Source organism: Canis lupus, chromosome 5 (genome assembly GCF_003254725.2).
Source record: "Canis lupus dingo isolate Sandy chromosome 5, ASM325472v2, whole genome shotgun sequence".
Classification (NCBI taxonomy): Eukaryota; Metazoa; Chordata; class Mammalia; order Carnivora; family Canidae; genus Canis; species Canis lupus.
Window position 1 is genome coordinate 76,463,923 of NC_064247.1, and position 24,599 is coordinate 76,488,521.

A 24,599-nucleotide genomic window follows, 5' to 3' on the forward strand; every position below is an offset into this window, starting at 1 on the left:
TAATAAGTGTAACCGGCGGCGTGTGTTTGGTAGAGGTCACAGCTCTTGGTATATGCGGTTCTGTTCGTTTTAGTTGCAGGATGGTTCGCGGACTTCAGAGATTGATTTGTTGTGCCCGTGGTTACCCTTGTCTTTGTCAGACCTTATTGGATTTGGTCAAGTGGAAGAAATGACTTACTCGAAGAGGGACAATTGGGTTGGCATCTATCTGGTCCTCGATTTGCCTTTGAGAAATAGTAGTAAGTATTTATATGCGAGGCATTGCATTTCACATGACTTATTTCATTTAATTTTTTTTCATTTAATTTTTAAACTGCATATGAGGCAGGTCAACTGGCATCTTTTTTTTTTTTAAGATTTTATTTATTTATTCATGAGAGGCAGAGGGAGAAGCAGGCTCCCTGCGAGGAGCCTATGTGGGACTCAGTCCCAGGACCCTGGGATCACAACCTGAGCCAAAGGGGTGACGGGCACTGAGGGGGGCACTTGATCGGATGAGCACTGGGTGTTATTCTGTATGTTGGCAAATTGAACACCAATAAAAAATAAATTTATTATTAAAAAAAAAACCAACAACCTGAGCCAAAGGTGCTCAACCACTGAGCCACCCAGGCGCCTTGGCATCTCTTTTTACCGATGAGGTAACTGCCTTGCCCAAGCTCACGTGGAAGAGTACGTTGCAGAGCTGTGATCCAACCTCATGCCTTTTTAACTCCAAAGCCATACTTTTTTTTTTTTTTTTAATAAACTCTATCCCAATGTAGAACTCAGCTCCCTTGAGATCAAGAGTCACATGCTCTATCCGCTGAGCCAGCCAGGTGCCTCTAAAACCCATACTCAAACCTCTACGCTATTATCTCCATGAATTCATATATCCAAACATATGGCTATAAAATTGTGCTGCTAGTCTTAACTGAGTTAAAGATACTGCAGAAATATTTTACTTTTATATGTACAAGAGCATCCTACATATAAAGGTTAAGCTCAAAAGCTGGTAAAAGAAAGAAAGAAAGAAAGATCACTTGAACTAACTTCTCAGTTCACCCCAACTCATTAATCATCATCCCACCTAACATTTGTTGAATACTTAGTATGCAGACTGCACTGATCTAAGCTTTTGATCTGATCTTCACAACAATCCCATAATGAGTTCCTAATATTACCTGCTTTTAACATCTAAGAAAATTGAGGCACTCAGGTTAAGTCATCAAAGGACGAAGCAAAGAAAGACCAGTGTTTGTTCTGATCCAAATTGGCCCCAACTAGCACATTTAGCCTAAACAATCCAAGAAACGGGTCAGACTCCTGTGCCACAACTAAAATAAAAAGCCAAAATTGTACAAATTGTATTTTCAAAATAAAGTAATGCTGGTTGTAGTCTCAGTAACTTTATTATGTTGCCAGAGTTGTCACCTTTAGCATAGCACCTTCACTAATGAAAGAATTAGAGACATATTTACAATTTTTTTTTTCATTCACCCAATGGGGCAGCCCCGGTGGCTCAGCGGTTTGAGCGCCGCCTTCAGTCCAGGGCGTGATCCTGCAGATCTGGGATCAAGTCCCACATCAGGTTCCCTGCATGGAGCCTGCTTCTCCCTCTGCCTCTCTCTTCTCTGTGTGTGTGTCTCTCATGAATAAATAAAATCTTAAAAAAAAAAAAAAAAAAGGAATCATTCACCCAATGACTGGGTCAATACACATGAAGAGAAATTGTTGAGGCCCAAATGTCACATCCTTCTAAACATTCTATTTGAATAATTGATAATTACCCAGTTCTCTATGTTTCTCTTGTAGATAAGGTTGACTATATAATAAAAGGAAAGCTATTTTAATACAACATGCAAACTATATTTCAGGAAAGTTATTTATTCTGGGCTAAGCCTATAAGCCTGCTGGTAAGAGTAAGTGCTATACACATGGCTTACTCTGAAGTAGAACACTGGTTGAACCTCTTGGGACATGAGGAAGATAACAGCTCAAGATAGTACAACTTAAATACTTAGTTTTGGAAATATGTAGTCCCAGATCCTAATTCTCCCATGGCACCTAAAATATTTTTATCATCTATAAAATGGACTTAGATCTTTCATTTATTTGCTATCAGGTCAAATGAGAGTGATTGAATAGTTTTCAGACCATAAGTTTTTAAGGAAATACCTGGTATCCTAAAATACAGATCCTGATTTAGTAGGTATAGGAATGAGGCCTGAGACTGCATTCTGATAGGCTCCCATAGGTACTGATATCTATGCTGCTGCTGCTGCAGCTGCTGGAAGATCACACCTGGAGTAGCAAAGGGCATAAACTAGGAATGAAATTCTTCACCTATGTTCAAGGATAAAGATTTAAAAGTTTGACATATTTGGGGGATGTCCATTCCTCATCTAGTCACTCACCAAATGGGTATCCATTATGCATTCGTCTCTGAAGATCAATATTAAGGAAAGCAGACAATGCCCTGCCCTCATGAAGCTTCCAGTCTAGCAAAGAGCTGGATATTCAGCAAAATATGACAAAATTCAATATGCAAAGGGCCCCTTGCTGACCTAGACTCAGCCTTTAGCTTCTAGGCCCACTTGCCGGAGGCTGGGTCGTCCCCTCCGCTGATTGGCCGGACCGCTTCAGGCCCCAGCCAATGAGGCGGGGGCAGTGAGTGGCGGTTGGTGGAGGCAACCGCCCTGCTGAGGGGCGATGGCCGGGGCTGCCGGCCGCCTCCGAGGCCGTGCCCTGGGGCGCTTTCCGCTTTCCCTGCCCGTGGGCGACGTGAGTATCTCTGAGGTTAGAAACGAGACCCTTTTTCCACATTTTAGCGTCTTCCTCACCCCCATCCCTGGAGGGGAGAGGCAGGAATAGTGGTAACAGCTAATATTTATCAAACCGTTGCCATTGACCAGGCAACGGTTATATCACATAACCGTGTGACTGTTGAATCACTGAGCGGTGCAGTGGGTACTTAACCCACTTAAGAATGACTTCAGAGAAGATAGAGGCTGCCGAGGTCGTGTGGGAGGAAATCCAGAAGGCTACCTTCAAATCCGGGGGCTCTTATGACCTTGAATCCCCTCCACGCTCCACTTTGTAAACTAGAGCGCTTCTTAGCAGGTGGCTCATATTGTGCTGGGTGCCTGGGTGGGGATAGAAGACCCTAGAATCCTGATGCTTATTAAGTTTTGGGGTTTTTAATAGAGAAAGTAACATGTGCTAAAAGCGTTTGTGGGAAAGATAAACACCAAATTCAGGAGAGCTGCTGTCTCTTGGGATGGTCATACAGGAAGCTTCCATCAAATCTTGTTTTCATTCTTAAACCCTAAGGTGGGAACCTATGGATGTCTATTGTATGCATTCCCTTTCTTGTTTGTCTGAAATACAATTTTAAAAGGAAAACATGCACATTGAAAATTTCAGAGGATGAAGTGTACACATCAAAAAGGAAGTCTCTCCCACCCCAGATTTCTAGAGCCCCTCACTAGGAGCAGCTGTTAGCAGTTTTGTGTGTATCTCATACATTTTCTATAGTACCTACAAACACATGAGAGTTTTTTTTTTTTTTTTTTTTATCTCCTCACAAGTGGATCCTACTATATACAGTATTGCACTTTGGATGATTTCCTTTTTAACCGCATTAAACTTAAAAAAAAAAAAAAGTCTTTAGCCTTCATTAGCCCTGTGATCAATATAACTTTGCTGGCAAGATATTCCCAGGGCTGCTTCCGATATGAGATGTAGGTCACGGCTTCCCTCACTGTGTGTTTGCCTTTTTCTTTTTGCACGTCCTTCCTGTAGGTTCCAAAAAATAAAAAATTAAAAAAATCTTCACCAAATTAATTCCCTCAAGAGTACAGGAGAAAAAGAGCCATGGCAAATAAAGTATTGCCTGGAACTGCTTTACCTTTCCTGAACTTTCTTACTCATATTCTGAAGTAAAATCCCACATAGAGCCCACTACTGCTTAAAATTAATTTGCTGAAGAAAAGTGGCAAAGAGAAGTGAGGATTCATCTTCTCACCTTGCAGGAAAATGCCCAGCTTCTTATCAGTGAAGTAACAAGGGGAGAGAACCTTGTTTGTTTTCAGTTAGGGGATAGCGGGTGTCAGACATTATTATTTTACCTCTTCTAAAAATCCAAGGTATTTTTTTCCTTTTAAAAAAATTCCCCCAATCACACAACTCTTACATGGAAGCACTAGGGATTCCATTCCAGGCACAGCTAACTCCAAAAGTCCTGTCAGATTCGCGATGTTCCCTGGAATGAATTCATTTGCTCATTAAGCTGCTTTGCATGGCCCATTGCCTCTACCTCCAATCTCTTCATCTCTGGTTCTTGTCAATCCCCGCAGGAACTGTGTCCTTCAGACACAGGCCTCCTGGCCTTTTCTCTCCTCTCCCTGGAACACATTTCCCTAGCACCTTCCTTGAGTATTTTTGAAAGTGAAATTCCTGCAAGTCGTGTTGCCGACATAGTCTGCAGGACAAACTTTTAACCAAATGGTGCTTGACATGGCTGATTGCCAACCCCTGGGCATTGAAATGACTGTCCTGAAGAGAAAAAGATCGTCTCAATACGCATTTTGGTGACGCCTGTATTAGTAAAGGTCCTGTGTTTTGATAGATTGGCTCTCTATGAGCTTCTGTGCCAGCGCGCTCGTGGCCTGGAGGTCCAGTTGGCAGTCTGCGTCTCTGTTCACCAGGTAGACAGAGCTAAGCAAGGGTCAGCGCCGGGGGTCCGAAAGCGACGGAAGCTGCAGCTCCCGGGGGGCGAGGGGCGGCTGGGCGGGCGCAGATCCGACGTCACTGCGGCGCGCCGCTTCCGGTCCCCAGCTCCCGAGCGAATGACTGCTCCCTCGGTGGGGCGGGAGCTGGGCTTGCTGCGACGCCAGGGAGCCCACGATCGCGCCGCCCCAGCCAGCGAGTCTGCCAGCACCAGCGTCCCGCCGGCGCCTGGGACCATGGCCACCGACTCGTGGGCCCTGGCGGTGGACGAACAGGAGGCGGCGGCTGAGTCGGTGAGTTGGCTTCAGGCGTAAATGGGTCAGGGGGTCAGTTTTGGCCGGGGATCACCCTTGTGTAGGACACTCGCTGCTTTGGCCAGGACGGTATAGGATGCGTGTGAGGCTGGAGCCTGAACCTTGAGCTGGCTTTGTTTATCCATCCGCCTCCTGGGTTACATAAGAGCAGGTGAGTGCTCCCATGGATCTAGCGCCCAGCCGCCTGTCTTCTGGAATCCAGACTGATCGAGATTGCGCTCTCCCCACTTGGATTATAATCTCCCTGTGTCATTCCCTACCTCTGGATTGTGAGCTTCCTGAGCTCTGGGATTGTGGCTTACTCATCTTTGTGTGCTTCCTTACTTGCTTACTGATGATGAATGAACGACTCCGTTGGCCCGGTAGTCAGTAAATCCTCTTCTCTGATCACCTTAATTGTGTTCTGGGCTTAGTACACAGTAAGCAAGATATGACTTAAACATGACTATGTGGAATTAACTCCTTCCACCTAAACACTTTGAACCTACTTCTGTTAGTACTTCTGTGAATTTCTTGAGAATAAGGACTCTTTCTTATTTTTTATACAACTGATAATAAATTATATGCACATAATTCAAAGAGTCAAGTAGTTTTGAAAACTGGTTCCACCACCACCAATTTTTCCTTCCCAGAGAAAAACTAATAGTTCTCTTGAAACGGATATACATCATTGACCTCCTTGTTCTCTAAATCACAGGGTTTTGCTAGTTCTTGAATTTTCAATTTTAGGTATTTACTGATTTTAATTCTTTCCTCCATCCTTTCTCCACCACACACGCACACCTTCCCATTCCTTACCTTTTCATTATATTGTAATTTTAGTTAGATCAGTATTTCATGTTTATCTTATTAGTAGCTTATGATACTTTTACTTTCCTATAAAGTTTTGTTTTTCCTTGGAATTTATAAAAAACACGCTTCATGGTTTTTTTTTGTACTTATCACCAGTTCAACCTCAGGCACTTTGCTAATTGTTTAGTTTATCTCAGGATGTTCAGACAAATTAAGTATTCTATTAATTCGGGGGGCCTGGGTGGCTTAGTCAGTTAACCAACTGACTCTTGATTTCAGTTCAGGTCACAATCTTGAGGTGGTAAGATCCAGCCCCATGTGGGGATCCGTGCTCAGTGTGTAGTTTGCTTAAGATTCTCTCTCTGGCCCCTCCCACTGTTTCATAAATAAACAAAAAAACTTATTATTTTTAAAGATTTTATTTCTTATTCATGAGAGATACAGGGAGAGAGGCAGAGACATAGGGAGAGGGAGAAGCAGTCTCCCCACGGGAGCCCAATGCAGGACCCGATCCCAGCACCCTGGGATCATGCTCAACTACTGAGCCACCCAGGCGTCCCTAGAATCTTTAATTTTTATTATTATTTTTTAAATTATTATTAAATAATAATTTTATTATTATATTTTAAATTATTATTATTATTTTTTAAAGATTTTGTTTGTTTATTCATGAGAGACGGGGGAGGGAGGGTCGGTGCAGAGACACAAGCAGAGGGAGAAGCAGGCTCCATGCAGAGAGCCTGACATGGGACTCGATCCTGGGTCTCCAGGATCATGCCCTGGGCTGAAGGCAGTGCTAAACCACTGGGCCACCTCGGCTGCCTAAGAATTTATTTATTTATTTATTTATTTTTAGAATCTTTAATTAAAAAAAAAAGTCTATTAATTCTATTTCCCCCAGGTCTTTTAGCCTACTTCATACTGGACTAGTTCTCCCTAGGTTTAGAGCAGAACTCATTTCAAGGACTGGAGAGGAACAAGACAGATTTCCCTTCACCTTCATTCTGAAGATTCACTCCTCTTCTCTTGTACTGGATCCCCTCCTTTCTGTATCCTCTCTTCATCTTTCTTGATTTTGTGCAACCATCCATCCAGCTTTCTGGAGTATATAAGAAGTTTTTTAAAGATAATATTGCATTTCTGGAAATAATTATTTTGCTCTATCATTTGGATAGTGGTATGGCTCGGTCTAGAGCTGCAGGTTGGGAATTAATTGCCTACCAAATTTTAAAGGCATTGTCTCATTGCCTTTTAGACTTCTTTATTGGTTATTGAGATGTCTGAGACCATTCTGATTCCTGATGTGACCTGTTTTCTCATTTGTAATCCATAAGAATCTTTTTTTTTTTTTTTTTTTTAATTTATGATAGGCACACAGTGAGAGAGAGAGAGAGAGGCAGAGACACAGGCAGAGGGAGAAGCAGGCTCCATGCACCGGGAGCCTGACGTGGGATTCGATCCCAGATCTCCAGGATCGCGCCCTGGGCCAAAGGCAGGCGCTAAACCGCTGCGCCACCCAGGGATCCCATAATCCATAAGAATCTTCTATTTGTTTCCAGTACACAGAAAACTCATGATAATGAGTCCTGGTATAGGTCTGTTTTCATCCACTTTGCTGGGCACTGGGTAGGTCCTTTCTTTTCTTTCAATTTTATTTTTAAGTAATCTCTACAACCAATGTGGAGCTCAAATCCACAACCCTGAGATCAAGAGTTGCATACTCTTCTGACTGAGCCAGCCAGGCATTCCTGGGTGGGTCCTTTCAATCTGGAAAATTCTTGTCCTTAAGTTATGAGAAATTTTCTTGAAAAATTTCATTATTGATTTCTCCTCCTCTGTTTTCTCTTTGCATTCTTTCAAGAATTCTTACTACTTGACTGTTGGACCTCTTGGCCTGGCCCTCTAAAATTTTTAAGTCAAGTTTATTGAGGTATAATTTACACAGTGTAAAACTCATCCTTGTTCTGTGAATTTTGACTAAGGCATCCAGTTGTGTAACCACCACCACAATCAAGATACAGAACAACAACAACAACAAAAAAAAATTAAAAAAAAAAAAAAAAGATACAGAACTTTTCCACCACCTTCAAAAAGTTCCCTCAGGGATCCCTGGGTGGCTGCAGGGATGGTGCCTGCCTTTGGCTCAGGCCATGATCCTGGAGACTGGGGATCGATTGGGCTCCCTGCATGGAGCCTGCTTCTCCCTCTGCCTCTCTCTCTGTGTCTTTCATATGAATAAATAAATAAAATCTTAAAAAAAAAAAAGTTCCCTCAAACTTTCAGTCACTCCCTTCTCCCTTCCTTTTCTGGCAACCGCTGGCTTGTTTTCTCTTTAGATTTGCCTATTCTGAACATTTTATATAAGTAGAATCATACAGTATGTGGTCTGTTGTGTCTGGTTGCTTTCACTTAGCATAATGTTTTCAATGTTCATCTATGTTGCAGTAGGTATCAGTACTTGATTCCTTGATATTGCCAAGTAATATTCCTTTGTCACATTTTATTTATCCATCAGTGTCCACTGATGAGCATTTGGATTGTTTTCTACTTTTTCATTATTATGAATAATATTGCTGTGATTATTCATGTACAGGTTTTTGTGTGGACATATATTTTCTTTTTTTTAATTTTTAAAATATTTCTATTTATTCATGACAGAGAGAGAGAGAGAGAGAGGCAGAGACACAGGCCGAGGGAGAAGCAGGTTCCATGTGGGGAGCCTGACGCGGGACTCGATCCGGGGTCTACAGGATCACGCCCTGGGCCGAAGGTGGCGCTAAACTGCTGAGCCACCCGGGCTACCCATAAATTTTCAGTTCTCTTTGGTATACACCTAGAAGTGGCATTGCAGGATTATATAATAACTCTATGTTTAACTTTGAGGAATTGTCAGACTTTTCCTCAAAGTGGTTGCACCATTATATCATCCTTAAAATTATTATGTTCTATGAGATTAGTATTATTTATGACAAGCACCATCATGTAGAGGTTAAAACCTTAACCTTTATAGCCAGATGGTCTAGGATTTGTATTCTAGGTCCATCACTTACTAGTTATATAACTTTGGGCACACTGCTTGACCTTTCTATGCCTTGGTTTCCATATCTGTAAAATGGAGATAATCATAATACTTACCTCATTGAGTTATGGACATACTTGTTATAAGTGCTACATAAGTAATAGTTATCTGTAATCCACAGTTTCTTTGCAGAAATCTTTTAAATTACTTGTCCATGTTTTACGGATTAGATAGTTGAACCTGGATAAGATTGGTGCATATACTTAACACATGCACATGTAAATTAGATCACAATATTCCCAAACTGAGCAAATTGAGTAAAGATGCCTCTATTAGCCTCTGCTTTATGTAACTCTCACTGAGGATACCCACAGAGATTGTGTGACATAGGTAACAGTAATGTGTGGTGCAAGTTTACTATATTTTAAATATTTATTAAGCTTCATTCCTTATTCATTTAAGAAAATACTAGATTTTATTTATATTTATTTACTCGTTCTCCAGTGCTCCTCTCTGTTTCCCTCTGTTCCGTTGGTGATTTTAAGATTTTATTTATTTATTCATGAAAGACAGAGACAGACAGAGAGAGAGGCAGAGACACAGGCAGGGGGAGAGGCACGCTCCATGCAGGGAGCCGGACTTGGGACTCGATCTAGGGTCTCCAGGATCACGCCCTGGGCTGAAGGCGGTGCTAAACTGCCGAGCCACCCGGGCTGCCCCCCCCCCCTTTTTTTTTTAAGATTTTATTTATTTATTTATTTATTTATTTATTTATTTATTTATTTATTTAAGACAGAGAGAGAGAGAGAGAGAGGAGAAGAGAGAGAGAGAGGCAGAGACACAGGCAGAGGGAGAAGCACTGTTGGTGATTTTTTAATTTAGACTTTTCCAAAGTCTACTTCACCATTTTGCCTAAGACAACCCCTATTCCATATAGTTCACTTACCATTAAATCTTTTATGTCTCAAGAATCCTTTCTCAAGTAGATTTGAGCAAAATGCAGTGTGTAACTGTAGAGCTTTCAATTATTTTATCTTTAATATATCTTAAAAGCTAAAATATTAAAAGGCATTGAAAGAATGTGGATATTACAAAGTGGATGTTTTTGCTTTTTTGCCCTTTGGTTAATTTCAAATGGTTTCCAATGAAGCTGCAAGAAAAATTGGTTTCTCCTTTTTCATCCAAGCAAATAAAGGTTATCTAACCTAACTGTACTTTCAGTCGAAGTTTCAGCGTTCAGTTCACTGACATTGTACTCGGTAATACAAACTTCACTGTCTTTGCTTTATAGGCTTTGAGATCCTTATAGCCAAGAGGGGGCTGAGTTTATTTTTAGATTCTGCTGGAACCTCTCCAGAATCCTGATACATTGTAATCAAAACATCTATTGGTTTCACTTACATTGTTGCTACCAGCTTTACTACATATTGCATTTTAGTTATTTTAGTTATTACTTTACTCTGGTAACTTCAATTTGAACAATGTATCGACAAAAGAATGGTTTGCCCTTTTAATCATTGATTATTACAATGCTTTAAATTAATAGGTGTTTGTAACTCATTTATGCCTCAGCCCTATCATTTGTTTTAGCTAGCAGTTACCACCCTAGTTATGAATACTATTAACCTTACTGTTGTAAATATTGCAAGTAAGTCAGGCAGTCTTTCTATATGTTTGTCTATCTCCCTCTCTCCCCCCTCCCTCTCAATAGACCTGGATACTACATTTAAACAAGGTTTGTTGGTAGGATGTGGACAAGTGCTTTAGAGAAGACTAAAATACACTGAACACCTGCTGTATGTTATGCACTGCACTCGTCACTTCATATTCATTGTCTGTTAGTGTGTTTGCTATCCTGTGAATTAATGAAGGATTTTTGCTGCATTAAGAGGATTTCCTTTTTTGCCAATTTCCTTTCTTGCCAGTCTCTCCAGTATGTTAACCCCTACTTCTCCCTCCTAACATCAAAGCAGAGATACCAGAAACTCCCTTTTGTTTCCAGCGATAGAAATGCAGTTCCTCCATCCCAACTAACCACCCATTAAAACATTTGTTTCATTCCTCTCTTGCCTTTTCCCTTTCTTGGCCCTTTTTTTTTTTTCCTTTCTTGGACTTAAGAGGAAAGAGAGAATGAACCTCAAAACATAAAGAACCAGTGTGGGTGTGCTTTAAGAAATAGCCATTTTCATTCTTACCCTTCACCAGATGATGTCCTAAGCTCCACTTAATATTTTGTGATTAGAAAAAAAAAAATTGTGATTAGAGTACCTTTGTGCTAGACCCAAAAATTTAAAAATTCCTATCTTTAAGGTACATATAATCCCCCCCAGCTTTAATGAGGTATAATTGACAAATAAAAGGGTATTTTTATTCTAATACAGGAGATAAGTCCCACCAGGATATGTCTAACAGTGTTTGATCAAAGTCCTAATAATTCTTTCTTTGAAAAGTCTCTTTGCTCTGTCCCTTCCTTTGTATTCCTACTTCAGATTGCTGGGTATTTTGATTACAGTGTGCCACATGCTCCAGGCTGTTCTCAGTTAAAAATATTAGACTTCTATCAAAACAAGGCAGTGTGGGAGTGTGCATGTCATGTTGTGGTCCTGTGGCTCAAATATATTGTGCAGCATAACTGATTCCTACCCGCAGATGCTTTTTGTTGCAGCCCTCCCACCTCGATGTTCTCTGTCTGGCGTTTTCCAATATCTTGTAAAATTTCCTGTTGTTGGAATATGAGAGAATGACAAATGGTATTCAACTGAGAGAGTCTTTGTAATCAGGGCATTAAGCAAACACATAAATTGTAATTTTCTCTAGGGACTGTAATTAGGAAGTGTGAATTTTGAGCCATTGTGTAACCATTTTTTTCTACTGCTATGTTTATGGGAAATTTTTGTTTATTCTCACTGAAAACATTTAGTCAACAAAAAGAGCCCAGCAGAACAATTTAATGAGTAGGTCTTGAGAGTGGCTCATTTCTCCCCAGCTTCACTGGGGAGGCTCTGTTGATTCAAAATATTTTAAGTGATTTCCTGACACTTTCCCCTCCTCCCCCCATATTCTCCATTTAGTTGAGCAACTTGCATCTTAAGGAAGAGAAAATCAAACCAGATGCCAATGGTGAGTAAAAGCTAGTTTGAAAACAAATGTGATTTTAGTATTTCTGCTTTGACATAGTAACTGTCGGGAAAAAAATTATACATGTACCATGCAAGGGGCTGGCAGATACTGGCAGTCATTTGATTTGGGAACTAAACTGGATTGTTTTGCTTTGTGTTGTGCTTAAAAATAAGCATGAGGATGCCTATCTGACTTATAAGTTACCAAATTTATTGCTGACCATGAAAATATACAATAGACAAAGTATGAGCAACCTGAGAGTTAACCTATTATTCTGAAGTCGTATCTACCCCAAATCCAAGATTTCCATTAAATTTTTCTTGATACACTTAATATTATTGGTGGTGGGGAGAATAGTAAAATTTACCTCATTCCAAATTCATTTACAGTCTTTTTCTATAATTTTTTCTTACCTACAAGTTGTACATTTCTTTTAACAATTTATACTCCTAGAATCTTAATGACTTTATAGTGTAATATATACTGATGATATGTGGTTTGCATAGATATTCCTCTGTTGAGCATCAAGGTGGTTTGTGAGCATTGCCTGCTGTAATCAGCTTTCTGTAACATTTCAGAAATATTGATGCTATGAGGGAATGTATGAGAGACTCAGAATAGGAAAGAACTAAAATATAAGCAACATTGTTTCACACTTTTGTTTAAGAACAATAAAATGCTTTATCTGTGGCTTGGTTTCCTCATTTATTTTTCTGTTCCCCAGCCTTTACATTTCTAGTGTCTCATAGAATTTGAATTGTCTCAGCTGTTGGGTATGGGATGTGATATTGAATAACAGCGGCCGCTTTTTGTCTGATAAAGGTGCTGTTGTCAAGACCAATGCTAATACAGAGAAGGCAGATGAAGAAGAGAAAGGTAATAGCCTAGAGCTATACCCACGAGGTTCTACAGTCTTAATAGATTATTACAAGGCATCGTTTTTATACCTAACCTGGCTTGGCTTTAAAGGGAGTCATAGTGCTAATAAATGCTCAACATAGTTGGTGGTGGAATTCGCATTGTTTACATTTTAGAGAAATTTTATTTTGAACAACTTACGGACTTCGGTAGCAGCATTAAATATGCCCTGAATGATCTTGTACAGGGCACTATAAAAGAAATTGTAAGTTGCATCTCCATTGTCTAATAAAGTTAATGCTATTTGTACACATTAAACACATAACATTTAGACTGCTTATATGATATTAAGATATGAACTTTGTTCATTTCTGGGTTTTTTTCATCATTATTATGTGTTAGACAAGCTAATAATTTTCAATTTTCTATTGAGCACAAATTGGGGAGTAAATACTTGGGCTTACATAGGAAGAGTAGATAATCTCTGGAAGGATGGTTGATTGGAACAGTCCTATAGAGGAATATAAGGCCCAAATGCATGGTATCAGTATCAAAAGCTTCCTCTTTAATAAAGCAATTTTAATTCTATTTATAAATCAAGGGACACCTGGGTGGCTCAGCGGTTGAGCGTCTGCCTTTGGCTCAGGGCATGATCCTGCAGTCCTGGGATCGAGTCCCACATCAGGCTCCCTGTATGGAGCCTCTTCTCCCTCTGCCTATGTGTGTGTCTCTCATGAATAACTAAATAAAATCTTAAAAATAATTTGTGAATCAAAACTATGATACATCTTGAATTAGAAGTCCTAATATAAATATATGTTAATGCTTAAAGTGCCAATGAACAAGCAAATTCAGAGGAGTTCATGGTGGATTTCATGGCCTTTTAAAATTCTTTGCTTTCTTCTTCATGACAGAGGACAGAGCTGCCCAGTCCTTACTTAACAAGCTGATCAGAAGCAACCTTGTGGATAACACAAACCAGGTGGAAGTCCTGCAGCGGGATCCAAACTCCCCACTCTACTCTGTGAAGTCCTTTGAGGAGCTTCGGCTGTGAGTGTTTACTTTCTGATTCTTCCCTTTGTGTTAGAGACCCCTAGGCCTATTTTTTTCATTACAGCAGAACTTTTTTAGCTAACACAATTTTAATCAAAGAATTTAGGTGCTGGGGGCTATAACATAAAATTTCCAGATAATATGAATTGTGCTAAACGTGCAATTCAAGCATTAGCTGTAAATAAACTGTAACAACAGTAACAAAGAAAAAATCCTTTAGACTTTGGCATCCTTCCTCAACCAAAGAGACAGTAACTTTCATCTTTAACTGTTTTCCTAGGAAACCACAGCTTCTCCAGGGAGTCTATGCCATGGGCTTCAACCGTCCATCCAAGATACAAGAGAATGCACTGCCTTTGATGCTTGCTGAGCCGTATGTGTCCTGATACAACTCTGTCCTTTTTAATTTTCCACTTTTTAAAACTTCTATTATTTAAAAAAAAAAAAAAAAACTACTAGTAATACATACTTATTTTTAAAAAGTTAGAAAATAGGGCAGCCCCGGTGGCACAGCAGTTTAGTGCCACGTGCAGCCTGGCGTGTGATCCTGGAGACCTGGGATCGAGTCCCGCATCGGGCTTCCTGCATGGGGCCTGCTTCTCCCTCTGCCTGTGTCTCTGCCTCTCTCTCGCTCTCTCTGAATGAATAAATAAATAAATCTTAAAAAATAAATAAATAAAAAGTTAGAAAATAAAAATAAGAAAAATTGTAATCTTCCCCCATGCACTATATTAACATTTAGAGACTTCTAGACTTTTTTTTTTTTACATAAACTCACATATTTATACCTTTTCTAAAAAATAGAACCATATAAAATCTTTAAAAAAAAAAAAAAGATTTTGTTTATTCATGAGAGACAGAGAGAGAGAGAGGCAAAGACACAGGCAGAGGGAGAAGCAGGCTCCATGCAGGGAACCTGCTGTGGGTGGAACTCGATCCTGGGTCTCCAGGATCACGCCCTGGGTTGAAGGCAGCACTAAACCGCTGAGCCACCCAGGCTGCCCTCTGAGAAGCTTCTAAGTGATGCTCATGCTGCTAGTTTCAGACCACATTTTGATCAACAAGATCCAAGAGCATATGGAACTTTTTATAAAAACTGGTCCCTCTGGGAATGCCTGGGGTGGCTCAGTGGTTTAGCTGCATCTGCCTTCAGCTCAGGGTGTGATCCTGGAGTCCTGGGATCAAGTCCCATATCAGGCTTCCTGCATGGAGGCTGCTTCTTCCTCTGCCTGTGTCCCTGCCCCTCTCTCTCTCTCTCTCTCTCTGCGTCTCTCATGAATAAATAAAATCTTAAAAAAAAAAAAAAAATTGGCCCCTCTGTTATATAGGATTATGTAGAACTGTACTGCATATAATTCTAAATCCTGAAACTCTTTTCATATAGCCTAAAAATAGATATTTTCTTTGTTCTGTGTCATAATAATGACTATTTTCATGATAAATAATGTCTCTTTTTAGCTTGACACTTAATTTATTTTTTATTTATGATAGTCACACACAGAGAGAGAGAGAGAGAGAGAGAGAGAGGCAGAGACACAGGCAGAGGGAGAAGCATGGCTCCATGCACCGGAAGCCCGACGTGGGATTTGATCCTGGGTCTCCAGGATCGTGCCCTGGGTCAAAGGCAGGCGCCAAACCGCTGCGCCACCCAGGGATCCCTAGCTTGACACTTTAAACATACTTAGGGATGCATAATGGAAAATTTGTTTCATGTTGGTCATTTGTATTTATAGATCTTAATGCTTTCATAGGTGCTCAGTTTTTAAATCATCAATATTAGAAGAGATCTGAATTATCTAACCTTTCTCCATTAACAAATATATATTGAGTGCAGGTATATAACAGATCCTATTCTAGGCACTTGGATACATCAGCAATAGTATATAGTGTTAAAAGATATTAAGTTGTAAATGTAATTAATGCCACTGAAATGTACACTTAAAAAAGCTGTTTTTAAAAAAGGTGATAAAAAATTTTTTTAATTAAAAAGGTGATAGATGCTAATGAGAAAACAGCAGAATACGGGAGATCAGGAATACCAAGGGAACTGACTGCAATTTTCCCCCAACATTATATAATGAAATTTGTCAAACAACGAAGTTGAAAGGATTTTTTTTTTTTTGAGAATTTTATTTATTCATGAGAGACACACAGAGAAAGAGGCGGAGACACAGGCAGAGGGAAAAGCAGGCTCCATGCAGGGAGCCCAATGCGGGACTTGATCCTGGGACTCCAAGATCACACACTGAGCCGAAGGCAGAGGCTTAACCACTGAACCACCCAGGCATCCCAGGAATTTTTTTTTTTTTTTTTTTGGAGATAGAGCTTTGGGGAGGGGGAGAGAGAGAGAGAGAATCTTAAGCAGGCTCCATGCCCAGCACAGAGCCCTACAAAGGACTCAATGTCACAACCCTGAGATCATAACCTGAGCTGAAATCAAGAGTCAGATTCTGCTTCACTAACTAACCCACCCAGGCACCCCAAAGTTGAAAGGATCTTATAGGAACATCCATATGCCCACCATCTAGATGGTATCAATAACACTATTCTATACTTTATCACATATCAATCCACCAATACATCATTTCTTAAGGCATTTCAAAGGTGATGTGTGAGCAAAGCCTTGGAGGAGAGGAGTTAGTTGACATATCATTTGGGAACAGTTATCCCAGCAGAGTACAAGCCAGTGCAGAAACCCTAGGACAAGGGCATGGCTGGCATGCCTTTGGGGCAGCACCAAGGCCTTTGTGGTGGGGTGGTTAAGCGAGTGGCTAGTAGGAGGTAAGAACAGAGTACTACGAGGGAGCCAGGTCAGGTAGGACTTTGTACAGCAGAAGGATTTTCACTTTTAATCTGAATGAAATGGAGAGTGACTGGAAGGCTTTTGAGCAGAGGAGTGACATGAGCTGACTTACATTTTAGAAAGAATCACTGGCTGCTGAGTCAAGAATAAAAGGGAGTGCTTTAAATCCCACCACAGGGCAGCCCCGGTGGCGCAGTGGTTTAGCGCCACCTGCAGCCCGGCCCGGGATGTGATCCTGGAGACCCAGGATCGAGTCCCACATCAGGCTCCCTGCATGGAGCCTGCTTCTCCCTCTGCCTGTGTCTCTGCCTCTCTCTTCGCTCTCTCTGAATGAATGAATGAATGAATGAATAAATAAATAAATAAATCCCACCACAGTCCTCTTTCTGGTGCTCTGTGTTTGTGGGGCTACCCTTTGACTTTACTGTAGAAATCAAAGCTTCCTTACATAAACTAAGCTTTATTCTTCACTATTATTAACTAAAAGGATACTTGAGATTTAAGCTCCTAAACCATTTTTTTTCTTGTGCAGTCCACAGAACTTAATTGCCCAGTCTCAGTCTGGCACTGGTAAAACAGCTGCCTTTGTGTTGGCCATGCTCAGCCAAGTAGAACCTGCAAACAGATATCCCCAGGTAAGGGCTTGGTAAATTTGGATTTTCTGCTAATGTGTAGCTAGAAATTACATTTTCTGGATTAAAAGCCAAGATGCATATTACTCTTTACATAAGCTAGACCCCTTGTTGAGCCCAAACAATATGGTTGATGGTCTAGTAGCAACATACATCCTGTTCCCTTTCCATGGTTTGCCAGTTCTGAGATAATGCTGAGAACTTTCTAAGTGAAAAGGAAGCTAACCTCCACCTAGAATTTCAGATCCTTCCTCACATGTGGGTTTTTGTACTCTTGTGGCCAACAGCTATTTACAAGTGTCTTTACCCAGCCAGAGTTTTAACCCTTAAGAATTCTAACTTACAATTTGCAGCATAAAGAATCAAATGGCACACACTTTAATTTACATACAAGTCCTGATGGTAATTCCCACCCACCTTGAGATCTCACTCTGCACTCTTTCCCTGCCAGTGTCTGTGCCTCTCCCCAACTTATGAGCTTGCACTTCAAACGGGAAAAGTGATTGAGCAGATGGGCAAATTTTACCCTGAACTGAAGCTAGCTTATGCTGTCCGAGGCAATAAACGTGAGTATGAATATGTGATCTGAATTCATTAAGCTAACAACTTGTATTTTAAAAATTTCAAAACCTCCACAGTAGTTGAAATTAAAAAAAAAAAAAAAAAAAAACAAACATGTGCCCTTCACCTAGATTTGAAAATTTAACATTTTGCCAGATTTGCTCTATCTGTAGAACTGTGTATGTGTCTTAGGGAACCATTTGGAAGTAAATTGCAGACACTGTGGATCTTTACTCCTAAATACTTTACCATGGCTCAGTCAGTTAAGCATCTGACGACCCTTGATTTCAGCTCAGGTCTTTTTTTTTTTTTTTTTTTTAAGATTTTATTTATTCATGACAGAGAGAGAGAGAGAGGCAGAGACACAGGTAGAGAGAGAGGGAGAGAAGCAGGCTCCATGCAGGGAGCCTGACGCAGGACTCAATCCCAGGTCTCCAGGATCACACCCCAAGCCGAAGGCAGCACCAAACCGCTGGGCCACCGGGGCTGCCCTCAGCTCAGGTCTTCATCTCAGGGCCTTGAGTTCAAGCCCTGCATTGGTCGTCTCCACAATGGGCATGGAGCCTACTTAAACAATTTTAAAAATTAATTTTTTTTTAATTAAAAAAGATACACAGAGAAAGATACACAGATACACAGAGAGAGAAAGAGGCAGAAACACAGGCAGAGGGAGAAGCAGGCCCCATGCAGGGAGCCCGATGTAGGACTCAATCCCAGGACTCCAGGATCAGGCCCTGGACCAAAGGCATCACCAAACTGCTGAGCCACCTGGGCTGCCCCCCGCCCCAAACTTTTTTTAATAAATACTTTAGCATGCATCTTGTAAGGACATCCTTCAACATAACCCACAAAATCCTTATCACAGCCAAGAAAATTAACAGATTCTCTAATAACTAGTATCCATTTTTATTTTTCCCCCATAGTCCCAAAAGTCCCATACTATTTATGGCTGTTTTTGAACCAACAACAAATTGGTGTGTATGCAATGCATTTGGTATTGTCTTTAAATTTAGAATAGTTCCGGGGATCCCTGTGTGGTTCAGCAGTTTAGCGCCTGCCTTCGACCCAGGGTGTAATCCAGGAATCCAGGATCGAGTCCCATGTCAGGCTCCCTGTGTGGAGCCTGCTTCTCCCTCTGCCTGTGTCTCTGCCTCTCTCTCTCTGTTTCTCATGAATAAATAAATAAAATCTTTAAAAAAAAAATTAGAATAGTTCCTTCACCTTCTCTTCTCCCTAGTACATTTGACTTTAATTAAACAGGCCAAATCAGGGCAGCCCGGGTGGCTCAGTGGTTTAGCGCCGCCTTCAGCCCTGGGCGTGATCCTGGAGACCTGGGATCGAGTCCACATTGGGCACGCTGGATGGAGCCTGCTTCTCCCTCTGCCTGTGTCTCTGCCTCTCTGTGTGTGTGTCTCATGAATAATTAAATTAAAAATCTTAAAAAAAAAAAAAGATTTAAACAGGCCAAATCAGTTGCTTATTAAATGCTACACATTCTGAATTTAATTGCCTAATTTCTTTTTAATGTTAATTAGAACAAAATGTTCTAGAATATTCATGATAATTCTGGCATCTAATTTTTTAAAATTATAATTAACATACAGTGTTTTATTAATGTTAGCTATACAGTGATTCAGCAGTTCTATATTTTTCTCAATTCTCATCAAAATAAGTGTAATAAATGTAAAGAATAATCATCTTTATTTCACCCCACCCAACCTACCTCCCCTCTGGCAGACATGTTTGTTCTCTGTATTTAAGATTTTGCCTAGGGATCCCTGGGTGGTGCAGCGGTTTAGCGCCTGCCTTTGGCCCAGGGCGCGATCCTGGAGACCCTGGGATCGAATCCCACGTCGGGCCTCCCGGTGCATGGAGCCTGCTTCTCCCTCTGCCTATGTCTCTGCCTCTCTCTCTCTCTCTGTGTGACTATCATAAATAAATAAAAATTAAAAAAAAAGATTTTGCCTGTTTTTTTTTTGAAGCTTATTTGTATTATTCTTTTCTCTTTATTCACCTTTCCTACTTCTGTTTTGCAACAAATTAACAATATTTAAAAAGTGTTGTTGAGAGTTTGGCTATGAATGTTTTAACACAAACCTGTAACTATGACTCTCAGAAATCCACTCAGCATATAATGTCCTAATACCAACTTGAAGTTGCTTCTAAAAAGTAAGATTATAAAACTTAGTGGAAGATGATCATAAGACATTTAAAATTTTGCAGTTTCGGTTGAAGTTAGAATGCAACTTTTGTGGAAGGCAGTAATTGGATTAACAGAAGCAGCAGCATTTATTGGCTTTGAACTGACTCAACATTTATATTTGGGCAAACTTTTGGCAGTGATTACAGGGAGCTTGTATATGTCAGGTCAAGGTTGTAATTAAAGGACTTAAATTCAATGTATAAGTGCCATGTAATTAAAAATGAAAAGCCAAATCTCAGCTTCAGACTGTACATGGTCAAGAATGTGCCATAGCTTGCCAGGCCTTGTCTAGGGAAGCACTTCATCTAGGAGAGGTAGTAGGTGTTTCTTGGAGAAAGCAAAGCCATTCATGATGAATCCTATTTTCTGACCTGGGCAGGGAGTACATAAAGGCAACCGACTAGTTTGATGTAGATACTAAGGTAGCTGAGGGGCAGAGTGCACTGGAAAGAGCAGTGGAAGTCTGTTTGTGAGGAAGTGCAATCCTGGGCTGGGGGAATGCTGTTGCCAGAGAAGAAATAAAGGTAACGACAGATCTGAATGAAGGAGAACTGGAGGACTACAGAGAATGGACAAGAACGCTACTGAAGAGACTTTCATCTTGTCACTGTTTTTATCCTTATTTTGTCTTTACAGCATTATTAAATACTATAGTGATATAACCTTTCCTTAAGATATTAATGCAAACATCAAACAATTGCATTAAAATACATCATGCCTTTAGGTTTTCTCAGAGAGGAAAGCTGAACTTACCATGGAAATACCCACAGAAAACGTCTTGTCTCCACAGTGGAAAGAGGTCAGAAGATCAGTGAGCACATTGTCATTGGCACCCCTGGGACTGTTCTGGACTGGTGCTCCAAGCTCAAGTTCATTGACCCCAAGAAGATCAAGGTGTTTGTTCTGGATGAGGCTGACGTGATGATAGCTACTCAGGGCCACCAAGATCAGAGCATCCGCATCCAGAGGTAGGAACTCTTGAGCCAAGAGGAACTTCTCAGCTTCCTGATCTGCAGCATCTTCTCCTTTTACTTCAAACACTCTTCTTGCTCCTGTTAGCTTCTTTACTTTTGTACTTCCAGAAGCGTTTGTTTGATGGGCCATATCCTCGTCAGCATTGACCACGGGTTGAGGAAGGAGATTTAGGGAATCTTAACACCAGCCCTGTCCCTGCCCCATGGCTGCTCTCGCCTCCTCCCTGCTGTTCTCCTCCCCCTTCTGCCACTCTCCTGGGCATGTGGATCACCCAAGCCCGGGGCAGCTGTCTTCTGTTCCTTCCAGGGAAAGACTCGGGATCATGCCACATACCTGGGTCTTCCCTTGCAGGATGCTGCCCAAGGACTGCCAGATGCTGCTTTTCTCTGCCACCTTCGAAGACTCTGTATGGAAATTTGCCCAGAAAGTGGTCCCAGATCCAAACATTATCAAACTCAAGCGTGAGGAGGAGACACTGGACACCATCAAGCAGTATTACGTCCTGTGCAATAACAGAGATGAGAAGTTCCAGGCCCTGTGTAACCTCTACGGGGCCATCACCATTGCTCAGGCCATGATCTTCTGCCATGTGAGTAGCAGTGGCAGCAGCAGGACTGGTGGGGGAGGAGCTGCCCTGGAGGAGGTGCCTGCCCCTCCTCACAGCCAGCTCCAACTAGGTGCTGAGGGAGGACCAGGGGCTCGGTGTGGCCTGGTGTGGCCGGAAAGGAAATGAATCACCTCCACCTGCCCCAGGGAATATTCTCCTCAGACTGTAATAAGTTAGGGAAAGATTGTGAAGAACTATACTTTCTTTGGTTGGTCCCACTTCTTAGAGATAACTTGGGAAAAACTCTAAATAACATCCAATGAAATAATTATAAAACATTAAGAATATAGACTATTTGGGAATGAAGATCTTTGGATCACACCACTCTTCCTTGCTGAATGCTAAGATGATTTAAGTAATTCATCCAAAAAAAATTTTCACTTGGCTAAAATTATTTGTGAAATTGGTAAGCCTATCCTGTTGACTGAACTCAGCAGGTCTTCATGTATTTTAATGGCAACAAGCCACTTTTTTGCAGGTACCTTTTTTTTTTTTTTTAACAGGTATCTTCATTTAAAACCATTCTGTTAAAAAAAAAAAAAAAAAAAAAAAAAATAAAACCATTCTGTTCACTCCAGACCCGCAAAACAGCTAGCTGGCTGGCAGCAGAGCTCTCAAAAGAAGGCCACCAGGTGGCCCTGCTGAGTGGCGAAATGATGGTGGAGCAGAGGGCTGCGGTGATTGAGCGCTTCCGAGAGGGCAAGGAGAAGGTGCTGGTGACCACCAACGTGTGTGCCCGCGGTGAGCAGAGAATCTGTCCGCCAGGCCCTGGGTAGCAAGGGAAGTCCTCCTGTATGGGGCGCTCTGCTGGTTCGGGGCGAGTCCACATGGGCTTGGTGCTGGCATTCTTTCCTGGGAGAGACTGGATTCCCCCAGCAGATGAGAATTGTCACAGAAGCCAGGGGCCCTGATGTGGTGGAAGGACAGGGACAGGCACCTCACTGGTCCAGAATGGCACCTTCTCTTTGGGGCCCCCAGTGAGGTTCTGGCTGCATTACTGATGTCCTAATTCTGTTGGCACCCTGCCAAAGTTGTCTTTCCCTCTGGATTCTGCTAGGTGCCCCTTGGCCCCAAATCCCAGAGCCAACCTGCCCCAGACTCTTCTTCCACATGAAGCTGGTGTATGTTGGCCTTGCTTGGCTGGTGGTGATTTTGTCTCCCTTCCTGACCTCTCCACCTCTTTCATGCAGGTATTGATGTCGAGCAGGTTTCTGTCGTCATCAACTTTGACCTTCCCGTGGACAAGGACGGGAACCCGGACAACGAGACCTACCTGCACAGGATCGGGCGCACAGGCCGCTTTGGCAAGAGGGGCCTGGCAGTGAACATGGTTGACAGCAAGCACAGCATGAACATCCTCAACAGAATCCAGGAGCATTTTAGTGAGTGCCTGGGAGTGTCTCTGCTGGTGCCCTCTCCTTACAGGGGCGAGTCCAAGGGAGGGGGTGAAGGGTAGATTCTCCTGTGGCCCCAAGAAAGGCCTTTGTCCCCAACACAGTCCCCTCCTTCCCTACAATAGGGAAGTCCTCCAAGAGCACACCTGGTGAGTTTTCAGGGTCAGGGATGCAAATGACAGTTCCCCCTTGGCCAGCCTCAGGGGCCTGGGGCTCTGTCCCTTGCTCGGGCACTGGGAGTCTTTGGGCTTAAGTGAAAGGTCGCTGTGGCCAGAGGCATGGCCCATCCCTAGGCAGGGCAGAACCCTGTTTCCTCTCCCTGTGCCATGCTGTCCCTTCCCTAGGGGTGGGTCTCTGTGGTAGCCCCATGTTGATTTCTCTTTGAATTCTCATCTTCCTCCCCAGATAAGAAAATAGAAAGATTGGACACAGATGATTTGGACGAGATTGAGAAGATAGCCAACTGAGAAGCTCCACCAGTCACCAGTGCCCACGCCTGGCACTCACTCCACCTGCACGGAAGACTAGTGCTTTCACGGCACAGGCCTCGACAGTTACCACAAAGAGGAGGCAGAGGAGAGAGAAACTACCTACCTCATTTTAAATTACGTTTGGACTAGACAAAAATTGTGCAAATGATGGGGGGAGGTAGAAAAAAATTGTTTATACAACTTTTGAAGATTAGGCGTGAATACACAGAAATTTACCTTTTGGAAATTCCGTCTTCTTTTTGGCCATTTCCCCCACCTTTAAGCTGTAGCTAATTAATCACTTGCTCAAGATGCTTGTGGCAGCCCTTGCCACCGCCCAGCCAGAGGGCCACAAGTGTTCAGAATAGCCTCTAGACAGAAGAGAGGTGAAGACAGACAGAAGCCCTAACTGGGATAGGTGTGTAAGCCAGCCATCACGTTTGGAGTATGGGATGAGGCCTGTGAGCTGGTGTTTTGGATTTAGGGTGGGGCAGCGCATCTGAGTGTTGTCAGCTCCACAGTAGAAGGGATTTGCTAACCATGAGCCAAATTGCCACCCTGGGACTTTTGGTGCTTGCAGGTTTGTGTTGCAGGACCATGACCTGGTTTTCATCAGCAGGGCAATGTATGTATAGTGCACATCTGATTATCAGTGGATCCCTTGCCTGTGCTTAAAGCCTGTGGAGAAGTCTTCATGGAGAGTTAAGTGGTGGCCCTCACTTACCATACAACCTGGGCTCACAGGCACTTGCAGCATCTTCTTTATAATCCCTAATGTCACCCTTGCCCCTTAGCCTCAATCAAATAAAAGGTGATCTAAGGTTTGGATCCTCAGTGAAAACTGTGGCTTCAAGTCATTCACAGACAGCCTGAAGGCAACTCCAGAAGTGAATCAGCAGTAGTCACAAATACTTGCTTTGTCTCCAGATCCCAGAAGGCAACATTTGTCAGAGCTGGGGTATCATTTCAGGTATTTGATGTCTTGGTTGTAAAGTGATTTTGAATATGTGTTCACATTTCTTGGAATACACACAGCGCAATAAGGAACTAAGACTATGGGATCCCTGGGTGGCGCAGCGGTTTGGCGC

The 24,599-nt window shown here is 42.0% G+C and overlaps 1 protein-coding gene and 1 long non-coding RNA gene across 6 annotated transcripts; one reads left to right on the forward strand and one right to left on the reverse strand.

Moving 5' to 3' along the window:
* Window positions 1–4: 4 nt before the first annotated feature.
* Window positions 5–24,352, forward strand: DDX19B (DEAD-box helicase 19B). 5 transcript variants are annotated; one of them, XM_025426813.3, is made up of 12 exons: window positions 2,663–2,763; window positions 11,907–11,955; window positions 12,778–12,831; window positions 13,728–13,863; window positions 14,147–14,239; window positions 17,202–17,304; window positions 17,753–17,867; window positions 20,856–21,033; window positions 21,392–21,629; window positions 22,226–22,388; window positions 22,838–23,029; window positions 23,447–24,352. In XM_025426813.3, exons 1-12 carry the CDS (start codon window positions 2,692–2,694, stop codon window positions 23,506–23,508), a joined length of 1,455 nt encoding a protein of 484 aa, XP_025282598.1. In that variant the 5' UTR covers window positions 2,663–2,691; the 3' UTR covers window positions 23,509–24,352. The 5 variants fall into 5 exon arrangements, with proteins under 5 accessions (XP_048965577.1, XP_025282598.1, XP_025282597.1 ...); XM_025426812.3 differs by having other exon boundaries at window positions 2,672–2,778; XM_025426811.3 differs by lacking the exon at window positions 2,663–2,763 and adding an exon at window positions 4,694–5,003.
* LOC125755037 (uncharacterized) lies at window positions 971–21,502 on the reverse strand. Its single transcript, XR_007410510.1, has 4 exons — window positions 21,374–21,502; window positions 2,397–3,777; window positions 2,158–2,283; window positions 971–1,645 (listed from the first exon to the last, which is right to left on the reverse strand). It is a non-coding gene; the product is annotated as an uncharacterized LOC125755037 (long non-coding RNA).
* Window positions 24,353–24,599: the final 247 nt, after the last annotated feature.